The 13,572-nt window shown below is 52.5% G+C and overlaps 4 protein-coding genes across 4 annotated transcripts; 2 read left to right on the plus strand and 2 right to left on the minus strand.

Moving 5' to 3' along the window:
- Positions 1-754: 754 nt before the first annotated feature.
- Positions 755-5,282, plus strand: C7974DRAFT_210549 (P-loop containing nucleoside triphosphate hydrolase protein). Its single transcript, XM_046136964.1, has 4 exons — positions 755-1,361; positions 1,441-1,552; positions 1,602-4,809; positions 4,866-5,282. The coding sequence occupies exons 1-4, from the start codon at positions 1,065-1,067 to the stop codon at positions 5,116-5,118; spliced, it is 3,870 nt and encodes a 1,289-aa protein (XP_045995147.1). The 5' UTR covers positions 755-1,064; the 3' UTR covers positions 5,119-5,282.
- Positions 5,283-5,513: 231 nt separating this feature from the next.
- On the minus strand, positions 5,514-7,659 carry C7974DRAFT_210565 (phosphoribosyltransferase-like protein). The gene is made up of 6 exons (XM_046136965.1): positions 7,446-7,659; positions 7,256-7,392; positions 7,141-7,159; positions 6,548-7,089; positions 5,983-6,497; positions 5,514-5,928 (listed from the first exon to the last, which is right to left on the minus strand). Exons 1-6 carry the CDS (start codon positions 7,496-7,498, stop codon positions 5,872-5,874), a joined length of 1,323 nt encoding a protein of 440 aa, XP_045995148.1. The 5' UTR covers positions 7,499-7,659; the 3' UTR covers positions 5,514-5,871.
- A 1,087-nt stretch (positions 7,660-8,746) lies between these two features.
- C7974DRAFT_314104 (heterokaryon incompatibility protein-domain-containing protein) lies at positions 8,747-10,390 on the plus strand (the record flags this gene model as incomplete). The annotated part of the gene is made up of 1 exon (XM_046138440.1): positions 8,747-10,390. The coding sequence occupies one exon, from the start codon at positions 8,747-8,749 to the stop codon at positions 10,388-10,390; it is 1,644 nt and encodes a 547-aa protein (XP_045995149.1).
- A 776-nt stretch (positions 10,391-11,166) lies between these two features.
- Positions 11,167-13,396, minus strand: C7974DRAFT_361696 (uncharacterized protein; the record flags this gene model as incomplete). Its single annotated transcript, XM_046139718.1, has 5 exons — positions 12,785-13,396; positions 12,302-12,728; positions 12,118-12,246; positions 11,834-12,063; positions 11,167-11,784 (listed from the first exon to the last, which is right to left on the minus strand). The coding sequence occupies exons 1-5, from the start codon at positions 13,202-13,204 to the stop codon at positions 11,167-11,169; spliced, it is 1,824 nt and encodes a 607-aa protein (XP_045995150.1). The 5' UTR covers positions 13,205-13,396.
- Between the last annotated feature and the right edge of the window lie 176 nt (positions 13,397-13,572).

Genomic DNA, 13,572 nt, shown 5'->3' on the forward strand with positions numbered 1-13,572 from the left:
ATACATTCCAGGCAGCAACTGTCCAGCCCCAGGCAACATCAGCTTTGCAACCGATCCACTCAAATTTGTCCGAGCTTCGTGTTGTCGCATTAAGCGTCAGATCAACTTCGTTGGGTCGCGCCTGAGGGTAACGTGTGATAAATGCTCGGTGCTACCTACTCAGGATCAAACCATGGTGCGTGGCTCCCAATAATGTATTGCCAGGCAACTGGTTGTTTTCGGTGTACTGGAGCGGCTCAACAAGCTTATAGCGTAACAGCTTGCCGAACGCACTGTGTTGAGTACGAGAGCGAGTGCGAGCGGGCTTATGCGTCAAGACGGCGGTCGCAGCTTACGGTTGCGTACGTGTGGGTCGCCGTAACAATGTCGGTAGACGGACGCTTTTAAACTCCGTCCCCGACGTTGTGGCGGACACTGGCCGCCACAACTGCAACCAGAGGTGAACAAATTCTTGCTGACGGCATGGAGAAGCGGAGGGCGTCTCCGAATGCGACAGATCGCACGGAACGGAGGCAACGGACCATTCTCTACGGCTGCACCTGAAAATTATACGGGCAACCAGGCCAGGCAACCATTATAACGCGACGCCCTTTTGATTCAAATGCCTTGTTATTGCAACCTTCAACATCACCTCATCCAAAGTCATCAACAAGAAAGGGCGTTGCAGCTATAGAACACCGCTTCTAATTTACGACGCGTAATATTCGGCTCCATCCTATACGAACATCCTGGCTGCTACTTCATGGTTGCCACCCCGCACATTCCTCTAGCATTTGTCCGCTCCCGTATTGCCGTATTCAGCGGTTAACCCTTTCCTTGGAAGCAAAGCTTAGCGCACGTGAAACCACTGCGCGAGCCGCATTCGAGAAACACCAGAGCGAAGCGACGTTGCCCCTTTACCATCTCCGGCCTAGTGACACGGGCCTAAATCAAACCGATCCAGTTCTAAGGCCTGTGCATTCGGGTTTTGGCACCGAGGTCAATCTCGCTGGGTGAAAGACACCTAGTTGTGTCACTCCTTCGAAGTACATCGACAATACAGCTTTGGGAGTCAAAACGACGATATGGCCGCCCCCCAAGAGCGTGCTGCAGCAGGTGTAGCCACGCTGAACATCGAATCACCACCCGGGAGAGGAGCTGAAGAGAAGAACCATGATGCATCCTCTGAGGAAGGGGCGAAAACGCTCACCTCTGGCCTCAGCGACCACGATAAGCAAATAATCGACAGACAGACAGATGCACCAAAACTCAACGTCGGCTACTTCGCGTTGTTTCGATATGCGAATAAGACGCATACCTTCATAATGATTGTATCGCTCATTGCTTCTATTGCAGCTGGAGCTGTAATGCCCCTCATGACCGTACGTACCTACCCCATTTGGACGTGATCAAGAGACATGTACCTGTGCCCACGCAGTAACTTCAAACTGACATCAACAGCTTGTTTACGGTAATTTTGCAGGCAGCTTCACGGGTTTCTCGGTGGATGCTACCGCTGCAGAGCACTTTCAGAGCCAAACTAACAAGTTCACCTTGTACTTTGTGTATCTTGGTATGTACTAACTCATCTCTTCCAGCAAATGGTACTAATAAAATTGAAGCTATTGGTTCGTTCGTCACAACGTACATCAGTGTTATCGGATTTTCCTACACTGGAGAGCAGATCACCAAACAGATTCGACAACTTTATCTCCGCGCCATCTTCAGGCAAAACATCGCCTTCTTTGACTTCCTTGGATCTGGAGAAGTCACCACTCGTATCAGCTCTGACATGAATCTGGTTCAAGATGGAATCGGTCAGAAGATCGGTCTTTTCGTTACCGGTGTCTCTATGTTCGTGTCCGCAATCATCGTTGGCTTCATCCGGTCTTGGAAATTGTCTCTCATCATGTTGTCAGCTACCGTCGCCCTTGTTCTCATGATGGGTGTCAACGGTTCAATGATGAAGAAAAACCAGACGATCGCAATTGATGAAAACGCCACGGCAGCATCTTTGGCCGAAGAGGTCCTGGCTTCAGCCCGTAACGTTGCAGCGTATGGTACACAAAGGCGTCTCCAAGAGAAGTACAAGCTGTTCCTCGATAAGGCCACCATCCACGATTTCAAAGCCAAGTTCTGGTTGTCCACGATGATCGCAGGCATGATGGGCGTGCTCAATTTGCAGTATGCTCTGGCATTTTGGCAAGGAAAGAGGTTCCTTGACAGTGGCGAGCTGGGCGTTGCGAACATTCTGACAGTCGTCATGGCTTCCATGCTTGCCGGTATCTCCATCGGTTCGAACCTCCCGCATCTTCAGGCTTTTGGTGGCGCTACCGCAGCAGCAACCAAGGTATTCAACACCATCGAGCGTCAGTCCCCCATTGATCCAGAGACTGAAGAGGGCGAGACTCCAGAGACTTTCGTTGGTAATCTTGAGTTCAAGAATCTCAGGCACATCTACCCATCTCGCCCGGATACAGTCGTCCTCCAGAACTTCAATCTGAGCGTTAGTTCCGGTCAGATGGTGGCATTAGTAGGAGCATCTGGATCCGGAAAGTCTACTATTGTCGGTCTGCTCGAGCGCTTTTATCTTCCCATGGAAGGCCAAATTTTCTTGGATGGTAAAGATATCAGCACACTCAACCTCAGGTGGTTGCGACAACATATGGCGATCGTTAGTCAGGAACCAGTACTGTTCAGCACCACGATATACGAGAGTATTCTACACGGATTAGTCAACACCGAATACGCCGATGCATCTGATGAGAAGAAGACGGAGCTGATTGAGCATGCCGCCAAAATTGCCAACGCCCACGACTTCATCATGGATCAACCAGATGGGTACCAGACCAAGGTCGGTGAGCGTGGTAATCTGCTTAGTGGTGGCCAGAAGCAGCGTATTGCCATCGCTCGTGCCATTGTATCGGATCCCAAGATTCTGCTTCTTGACGAAGCTACCGCAGCGCTGGATACAAAATCGGAGTCTCTCGTTCAAGAAGCGCTTGACCGTGCCGCCAAGGGTCGCACCACAATCGTCATTGCCCATCGTCTCTCTACGATCAAGAAAGCAGACAACATTGTAGTTATGGCACAGGGCGAGATCGTAGAGACTGGCACGCACGAGAGTTTGATCCGCGCTGATGGCGTCTACGCCAGTCTTGTTCAGGCACAAGAACTCACTCAGAAGAAGCACACTGGCAAGCGCTTGTCCGATATCGAGGATCTAGAAGACGAGAAGGCTGCTGGAGAAAAGCCAGCGCTTCTACGAACTGTTACATCCGCTCCGTCCGTGGTCGCAAGGAGAGAAGAGAAGGAAGAGCTATATGGTACTTGGGCACTTGTCAAGTTTGCCTGGGAAATGAACGCCGGTGAACACAAGACCATGGCGCTTGGCCTTGTTTTCAGTTTCCTCGCTGGCTGCAACCCTGCTATCCAGGCCATCTTCCTCGGTAACTCCATCAATTCGCTCATGTCACCTGGCACATCGTTAGGAGGCTACGGCATCAACTTTTGGTGCTGGATGTTCCTCATGCTAGGTCTCGTCATTGGTCTTTTCTACTATGCCCAGGGTATGACGCTATCCAAGGGCTCTGCTCGTCTCATTGGCAATGTTCGCCAGCGTGCGTTTGCTGCCATGCTCCGACAGGATATGGAGTTCTTCGACGGCGAGACGGTGACCTCTGGCGCCTTGTCCAGCTTCCTCTCGTCGGAGGCTAATCGTCTGGCTGGCCTCAGTGGCGCCACACTTGGTACAATTGTCAACTCTTCTGCGTCGATTATCGTAGCTGTCATTGTTGGCTGCTCTTTCGGCTGGAAACTGGCACTTGTTTGCACTGCAACCATCCCGCTCATGTTGGCTTGCGGATATTTCCGATTCTATGCTCTCATTCGCATGGAGAAGCGCAACAAGGAGACCTCCGAAGCTGCTTCGTTCGCCTGTGAAGCTGCTTCGTCCATTCGCACCGTCGCCACACTGTCTCTTGAGCAACATCTTCTGCGGGAGTATCAGGAGAAGCTCATCAAGCAGGCTGCAGGAAATATCGTATTCAACAACATCTCCGCCTCGTTGTACGCCACTTCGCAAGGACTCTCCATGTTGATTTTCGCTCTGGTCTTCTGGTATGGAGGTCGTCTCTTGCTCGCACAAGAGTACACTGTCTTGCAGTTCTTTATTGTGTACTCTGCCATCATCAACGGTGCGCAATCAGCTGGCGCTATCTTCTCTTTTGCGCCAGACATGGGCGAGGCTCGTGATGCCGCCAAGCTGCTCAAGTCCTTCCTCAACCGCATGCCCAAGATCGACCACTGGTCTCCGGACGGTAAGAAGATCGATCATCTATCTGGCCGAGTCGAACTGGAAGGTGTGCGATTCACCTATCCTGGAAGACCAGACCACCGGGTTTTGCGTGGAATCGACCTCGTCGCCGAGCCCGGTCAGTTCATTGCCCTTGTTGGTGCGAGTGGCAGTGGCAAGTCTACCGTTATGCAGCTTCTAGAGCGCTTCTACGACCCTTCGGCCGGCTCTGTACTAGTTGACGGTGTCGATCTGCAGGAATACAACCTGCAAGACTACCGTGCTCAGTTAGCCATTGTCAGCCAAGAAACCACACTATACACTGGTACCATTCGCGAGAACATCCTCGCCAACAAGGACGACGTTACCGAAGAAGCCATCGTACAAGCATGCAAGGACGCAAACATCTACGAATTCATCATGAGCTTGCCAGACGGTTTCTCCACACTTGTCGGTGCGAAGGGTGCGTTATTATCCGGCGGACAAAGGCAGCGTCTCGCTATTGCGAGGGCGCTGCTGCGCGACCCCAAGGTTCTGTAAGTACCCCCTCACATCCTCATAGCTCTGAGTTCTGTTTGCTAACGCGCCACAGCCTGCTCGACGAAGCTACCTCAGCGCTCGACTCCACATCCGAACGCGTCGTCCAAGACGCCCTCGACGCCGCCGCGCAAGGCCGCACCACGATCGCTATCGCGCATCGTCTGAGCACGATCCAACAGGCCGACGTTATCTACGTGTTTGACCAGGGCAAGATCGTGGAGAAGGGGCGGCACGACGACCTTGTGGCGCAGAAGGGCGTGTACTTTGAGTTGGCGAGACTGCAGAGCATGGGTGCGCCGCAGTGATCATGTCGCAGTGATAATGTGTGTATGTGCGTTCTAAAAGCAAAGCATGGCGCACTCGATGAGAGGCGGGACCTTGGCCGTCGAGGATTTTTTCAGCTACTTAGACTTGTTAGCATTTTGTAATAGACTTTGCCACTCTTGAAGTGTCACGATTTGGTCAGAGATTTGGCATGGATGCAGTAAGGTGATGATGCAAAAGACGCGACCATCTTCAGAACACACTTCTTCACAGAACGGCCAAGACCGCTCCCCGTGGAGTACCTTCAACACGGCCATGGATCCAGTTTGAGTTCTAGGTCTGTATGCTTGAGCACAACTCGTGCAGGTGCCAGGCCGAGCCGCAACAGCTCGCTTACGTCACATGCAATCACAAGAAACACATAGCACACACACCACCTACACCACAGAGTGAGCAAACACAGTTCCACCGGCGTAGCCGGAATTCAGGAGAGCTAATCCCATCTACATTTGGCATATACAAACATCCCCAACGCCTTCAACGCCATCCGTGCAAAAACACGCAGCGCGCAGGCCAGGTACTTGATATACTGCTCCCCAGCAGGTGTATGAACAGGGGCACAGTCACTTGGGTGAGAGGGCCTTACGGAATGGAGACAGCGGGCCAGCCGAAGCGGCGCCGCGTCACTGTAGTCCGCAACTCTAATATATGGTTTTCTATGGCCCGAAGGCGGGTTTGCCTGAGGAAAGGAGACTTTTATGGGAGAGGCGGGGCGGGCGTGGGTCGATCAGCCACTAGCTGTAGTCGAATAGCACGCTGATGCTCTCGCCGTGGTGGACGCGTCGGATTGCCTGGGGAAAGGTCAGTTACTGCTTTTCTCTCCTGGCTAAGATGTATTTGCTCACCTCTGCGAACACGTTGCCCACCTCGAGAACCTCGAGTTTGGGGCAGCGCGACTTGTGCTCGGTCTGGTCTACCGTGTTGGTGACAACGACCTTGTCCAGCGCACTGGCATTGATGCGATCAATCGCGTCACCACTGAGGATGCCGTGGGTAATCAGCGCGTATACCTGCGATGCACCCTCCTTCTTCACCAGCTTGGCTGCGCGAGTAATGGTGTTGGATGTGTCGGCCAAATCGTCGATCAGGATGGCGGTGCGGTTTGCGACGTCACCGACAAGCATCATGGTGGCGTTTTGCCTGTCACTGATCTGCGTAGGTCGGCGCTCCTTGTGGATGAGCGCAAAGGGCATACCAAGCGCATCAGCGATGGCAGTAGCTCGCTTAGCACCTCCGGCGTCTGGACTGACGATAACGGCCTGTTGGTAGTCGGGAATGTTCGACTGAATGTATTTGCGGAGGAGGTGGCGGCCGTACAGGTTGTCGACAGGAATGTCGAAAAAGCCTTGGTACTGGGGATCTAGCAACTCGTCAGTACAACGCTACCGGCCGGAGGAAAGAGCTACGTACCGTGCAGATCCATGGTGATGACATGGTCAGCACCAGCACATGTGAGCAGGTCGGCGATCAAAGTGCCGGCCTGAGCAACCCACTGACGGTACCCAACCTGAGGCTCGAAAGCTGGAGGCTTGGTGGTGGGCTTTGTGACTGCGCCGTTCACGCCATTCGCGCTATCAAAGTGAACTGCGGCGTCCGACTTGGTCGAGTCGACCGTCTCGCTGCGGCGCAGGCCATTCGTCTTGACCGGGCTAGAGGGCGCTGAGGGCCCGTTGCGCTGCTCGTCCAGCTTCATGCGACTGAGCTGGTGGTGCAACGTCGCAGTGCCATTGGCGCCCAGGCCCGCACTCTCAGGCTGGCCGGGGTGCGGTGTCTGAGGGCGCGACTCGAAGCTGTACGTGCCTGTCCTCGACCGCGTGCCCGGAACCCTGGCGAGCGGCGCGCCGGTCTTATTGTAGGGAATGTCCGACTGGCGCGAATACGGAAAGAGCGGCAGCACGGCGGTAATGCGCTTAGCCGAGGCAGTCTGGCAGGCGGAGATGGTGATGAGGAGTCTGCAAGACGGTTAGGCATTGCAAGCAGCTGCACCAAGTAGAAGAGCCTACTCCATGAGGTGGTCGTTCACTGCATCGCAAATGTTAGCGCAATTCTTTCATGTGAAAATAAAACCACACGTTGCACCGCAACTGCGGCGCGCCTGCACAGCAAGGGGAGCAGTACCTGAACCGCCACCAGACTGGATGATGAACACATCCTTTCCACGCACGCTCTCTTCAATCTCGACCCTGGTTTCGCCGACCTTGAACTTGCCAAGGAGGGCCTTTGCAGGCGGGATGCCGAGGTGGTTGCAGATGGTCCTGCACGTCCGTCAGTAGCTGGATTTTTTCCTTCTGCGCGCAGCAGCGCATACTCGGTCAGCTGCGGGTGCGAGCTCCCGCCGAGGACAACGATGTTGCGAACCATGACGCCGGTGGTGGGGTGCTGAGGCCCTCGTTCGCAAAGGGCGGCGGAAGAGGAAGTGGAAGGGCGATCGCGTCGGGAGCGGGACAAAGGTAGAGCCTAGTCGCCGTTGTGGGCGCTGGAGAGACACTTTTCAGGAATTGGGCAGCATGGTGAATAATAGGTCGTTGCGTATTCCCCCAGACGAACTTTTCGAACCCTTCTCGGCAAAGAGCAGGTCTACCGAAACGGCGAAACGGCAGGGTTACGCAATTTTAAGCTTTCAAGCACGGAATCGCTGCCTGCAGCATCAGCACCCGATGCAGCCCCTCCAGACGCATTCCTTATCAACGCAGCCCATCTTGCATGGCCCACATCTCTGTCTGCTCAGTAATTGCAGTTTTCTGATTTACGCAACGGCCGCAGGGTTTAACGGCGCTTGCCGAGGTCGGACAGTCACGTGCGGACCTCCACCTGGAAAGCCCTGGAGGCAACCAAGTATCGGAGTCATCTAAACTTCGGAACCGGAGACTCGCGAAAAGTAATTTTCTGGTCATGAGTCTGATAGATTCGATTCTTCACAGGAGGCATTCTTGTACCCTGATTGCTAGCAGTCTGCACCATTGCAATAATGTCGCAAGCGAAGTCATGCTCTTAAACAAAATGACTTGCTCTGCCTTCTTTTGGCTGGCACTAACTTGTTAGAGAGGCTGGAGGTATGTACTTGTGATAGGGTGCACAGGTGCATGGGAACCATGCAGGCCCTTGACCGGTAGCCAAGGCAGCACTGTCAGGCCGTAATTTGTACCACATCTTACAACTCTCAGCATCTCGTGTTACTCAGCACCGAGTTCGAACGTGTATCGCCCGTAATACCATCCTTCGGTTATGCCTTGGCAAACAAAGCGAGTCGGGAGTGAACAGTCCTTGTCCAGCTGCCATAGTTGCCACGGTTGGGTGGATAGGTTCGTCGGTTCATCGCGGAGCCACGCGCAGCTCCTCCTACCCTTTTTCATCACCAAGAACCTGAATCTTGCCTGCGTAGTATGCAGTCAGCTCTACCAGTTAATCATCAGCAACTCAGATCCTCGAGCCATGGATAATTACCGGCTCTGGTGTCACCAAATCACACTACCCGGCGATGGCGTTGAGTCTCAGCAAGCAATGTTTTTCAATCTGGAAGCACGCATCACTTCTCGTGAGATCTGGATAGTGCCTTACGAGATATGCTCGCCTCGATATCCGTTTGGAGTGGCGAGGTCATCCATTTTGATGACACTCGCAAACCGTTGGATGTTTGAGTGCAAGTCGAGTCACTATGGAACCTGTAAGGACGAGGTTAGGAAGCTTTCAATGGGTCTGAATGTGATAGACTGCGCTACGCGAACTTTGTGCGTACTGCCAGAGAATAGACCTTACGTATGCCTCAGCTACGTCTGGGGTCTCGCCAGCTCCAATGATTCGAGCCAGGTAGACCTGCACGACCTCCCACGGACCATGAAAGATGCGATACACGTGACAGTTCGGCTCGGGATGAGATATCTGTGGATCGATCGGTATTGCATAGATCAAGCCAACGCTGCCGAAAAACACGATGCTATCAGCAACATGGGAGTCATCTACCAAGGGGCTGCGGTCACAATCATAGCTGCAGCTGGAGTTGGGCCTCATGCAGGTCTTCCCGGTATTGGAGAGACGCCTCTTATTGAGGAAGATGTTATGTCCATCAACGGGAAGCCGCATGCAGCATTTCCTAATCCGAGATTAGAAATATCGGAGGCTACGTGGAGCACTCGTGGATGGACTTATCAAGAAATGTTGCTGTCGCGCCGCCGCCTTGTTTTTACTCCGTCTCAACTCTACTTCCAATGCAATGATATGCATTGTGGGAACTTCATGTTGGCTCGATTCGCAGAAGCAACTGGGTCGAGTGCGCCAGCGCGGGCGTTCCCTCAAATGCAGAATGCGTCTGCGGAGAACTATATATTCGACCGTTTGCAAGAGTACTACATTCGGAGATTATCGTACCCGAGCGACATCGTCAAAGCCTTCATGGGGGTCATTGGCGCGTTCAGTCTTAGTCGCCATGACCGCAACCTACGCGCGTCGCAGTTCTACGGCATACCGATTCTGTACTTTGATGCCGACGAGGCTGACCGAAAATATCCAGTAGCCAACAGACCAGCAATGCCTAGGACAACTTTTCTAACAGGTTTAGCATGGAGTATCTCAGGCACTGAGCAGTGGCCGCTACAAACAACAAATGACGATATGTTCCCGTCCTGGACATGGGCATCAGTCAAATCGAATCGAGGCGACAGCGACTGCGGAAACCTTATGTTTCCTATCACATCTCAATCAGACTACGGTTCAAATACCCGCGTCTATATGCACCACCGCTCTCAAGGTCGTAGAGAACTCCGCGGCCACGTTGACGAGTGGTCGCGCCACGAAGCCTACCATCCGTGGATCGACCTAGAGAGCTGGACAGCCGCAAGTGCACTTATCCCCGAGCCAGGCATAGGGCAGCTGCGCAGCTACCCACTCAGCTACCGTATGTCCGGCTTCAAAGGAGGGACACTGTCATTCGACTACGGTGTCCAGAACCAGGCGGTAGCCACTGTGACCGTGGTGCTTCTTGGTGGTGGATTTCACTTGCACACGGATCCCGACGTTGCCATATTCCTCGTGCTTGAGGACGTTGGAGGTGGTCTCCATCGGCGCATTGGTCTGTACACTTCTGCCAGACACGAGCGTGAGTTTGCTATGGATCGTCTGGCGAAGATGATGACTCCTCGTTTTGCTGTTCAGAAACGATCAGCGTCTCTGGATGAACAGAATCGGTCTGAGGCAGCTAGGGAGAGACTTGTGCAAGAGGAGCGTACGTGGCAGCGTCGTGTCGTGCGTGTAATCTGAGAGCGTGAACGTTTGCATACCTACCAGCAAGCGATTTAGACGAGACTGTCTCGATCTATATCGCCTACATCAATCTTAGGTATTATTTCAGGGTACGTGGTGGCAGTCAACGCTCAAACCAGACGCTCAAAGCAATACACACTGTTCAGTTGTAGTTCTGCATGCGGAGCTTATCAGCGGCGACACAGACGTGTCGAGCGGCTGGCCAGACATACCTAGGTACATGTGTGCTGTTCACGTCATCCAAGAAGAAGCCACATATACAATGGTAAGAACCAATGCTCGGCGCGATGTTCGCGTCGAAAGTTGGTGTTGGAAGTAGCTGACAAGTTAAATCAACCACGTCCACGATGAAGGAAAGAACGCACGACATAGCTTTGCAGACCGTAACACCGTACGTACTCAAGAGCAAAAGAGATACGTACAGGACATGCTCAAAAACAAAATATTTACATACAACAGTGGGGATTCCCCAGTGGTCACCCACCTGAGTACTAATCCACCGGTACGTTGCTTAAATAGGGCTGAGCGAACGGGAAGCCTTGTTTTCAACGTCCAATGGTCGTATGTGAAAGATTGGTGGTTTGGAAGCGTCTATAACGTAAGTAATAAATGCCCACACGAAGATCTCTTTGACCTCACCGTGGGCCGGAAGGAAGCGTCCTATCCGTATCGACGAAGTCTACTCCTTCTCATCTCCGCCGACCCCCAATCATCAATTCCAGAGTCACCAACTGAACTGTAATGTCTCTTCATAACCAATTCATCTACAACTTCTAGTAGTGCCCGGAGAGCATCTGAATAGTCACCGAGAGTACGATCGCTGGCAGTATACACACACACAACGCAGCCCAGAACAGCACCATCAGCCTACTCTTACACGTCAATCCTACGTACATCGCAAAGCCTATGGCAAGCGGTAGCGCAGGAAAGAGCCAGAGATCGTTGCGCACAGGGTGCATGATAAAACTGCGAATGACGAAGATGTCAATCACGACGGCCACAGTGAGTGCAAGCAACCACCACACTTCCCTCTTTGCCCAGGCCTTCAGAGTCCATTCATTACCTTCTTTCCCATCAGTGCTCTCAGGTAAGAGCGCTGTGTCGTACGCGATAGAGCCGCCGTAGAGATCCTTCGTGATGCGGCGCCGCAAAGCTGACTCCGTCATATTCCGTACGTCGTTCGCTTCCTCTTTCTCGATATGGGTGAGCTGGGAATGCATTGCGTCCGATAGCTCGAAGACGGCCTTGTACTCGCCTGCCACGTCTTCTCTTCCGCGCTGCAATCTTGTCATCTTGGACGATATGTACATGATCATAACGCCAAGGGTCCACACCCAGAGCAGGATGACCATAATATTGAGCTGGATGAAGGAAAAGCCCCATCTGTAAGTCTGGGGAGAGTTAGATGTATGCAGAGTTTTGTCTGTGGGGACTACGAACCTTCTGTGCCTGGCACTGAGCATCTCTCGTGATCACTTGTTGGTCATAAAATTGACCATCAGATAAAAACGTGGTTGCAAGGCCGGTTCCTGTAGGTCTGGTGTCCCGATTCACCCAGAAAGCATTCGGCACGTCGTAGGCAGTTATGTTTAGTGTAGGTGGACCCAGAGAGGAGTTGCCAAATGTCGATGACTGATCCTGCTTTGGCTCGGTTCCATAATTGCCGACATCTGGGACAGAGTAAGTAAAAGCGAGCCCTTACGAAACACTGTAGGATATCTTACATTGCGATATATTCCACAACATCGCATTCGAACTACATTCTGCGAGCCCAGTATTGATGTATCCCCGACAATCGCCGTCTTTTCCAAATCTGTAAGTGTACCGAGTGACATCCGTCAGTAGCGGATCATCTGTATGCATAAATTAGGCAACGCATATGCATTGTTCGTCGTACGATCGACTTACTCGAATTGGGCGATTTGTATATGGTCGCATGGAAATCATCTGTCTGATTGATTCTTGTACCATCGTGGACTGTGTAAAGGACAATACTGAAGTTGTTGAACGGAACGAAATTTCCGGCCGAGTCCGGGACATAGGCCAGAACGTTACCGCTGTAACCAGTCATGGCACTACCCAGTGTAGGAAAAATCAAAACGAACATCATAGTCAGTATAATGAAGACCATCGCACATCGAGAGTGCAGACCACGTCGTTTGCTAAAATCCCGGATGATTCGTGGAATCCCCAGGACGAGCGACTCATTCTGAAGGAAGATCATGCGATATGTATTGAAAGTGACGGGCTGTACTTCCATCGACGTGGTTACGTATCTCACAAATGTCTGCCAGGAGAAGAAAGCTATCAGTGCTTGACCACCTCGACCGACGACCTTAAATAGGTCAGTTATTCAAACTGTACAGAAACATCAAGGTTTTGGGTACTGACTATGTCCCAAATGACATCAATAGCTTTGGCTTGCGTAAATGTCAGATCGCCAGTTCCCAGAGTGATTTGGAAGAACCCAGAGTTCGACCAATACTGATAATCTTCTGGCTGCAGGCTGAAAGTGTCGTCAGGGAGACAGGCCGAAAGAGAACCGGAAGAACTCCAGGAGTCAGAGACCAAGGTCGACCAGACGCATAATACAATGAATCCAGTCGTAAGACCACAGAGCCAGAGGAATGCCAGTACCCACAAGCATCCGCGACCAGATCGGATGCGGAAATCGCTACGGGCCTGATGATGGCTATCGAGCCATGAAGTTTTGACGGTCGACGCTGACCTCTTCAAAGTTGATTGTGTGCGTGCGCCAGCCCACGACATGTAACTAGATGCGCGCGACCGCGAAAAAGAGTCGATCTTCATCGTCGCGCGAGTGTGCTGTGCGAGCCAGCCTGACGTTAAGTACCGTGACAGCAACGAAAATAGGATCAAAGCATGGCGGATCGGATCACAGCAACGCGACGGGCAATTCGAGCGCTATATCGTTGATTATGAGGTGAGCTTCTGCCCGCAGCCAAGGTGCAGATCTGGCGTATCACTGCCAATGTCATTTAGCGCTTGCATATCTCCTGTGAGGCTGGGGAAAGCGAGGCCAGGGACTGGATGAACGCTAGGATTCGCCCCCACTCCGTTAGGCGTACAGCCTCAAAATGAAGATTAGCGCCAGCGCATGTCAGCTTTGGTGGTGACATTTCGTCATAAGTCGTTGCACGAACCTGGCATATGAGAAT

Source organism: Boeremia exigua (genome assembly GCF_020726555.1).
Source record: "Boeremia exigua strain MPI-SDFR-AT-0100 chromosome Unknown C7974scaffold_8, whole genome shotgun sequence".
NCBI classification, from domain to species: domain Eukaryota; kingdom Fungi; phylum Ascomycota; class Dothideomycetes; order Pleosporales; family Didymellaceae; genus Boeremia; species Boeremia exigua.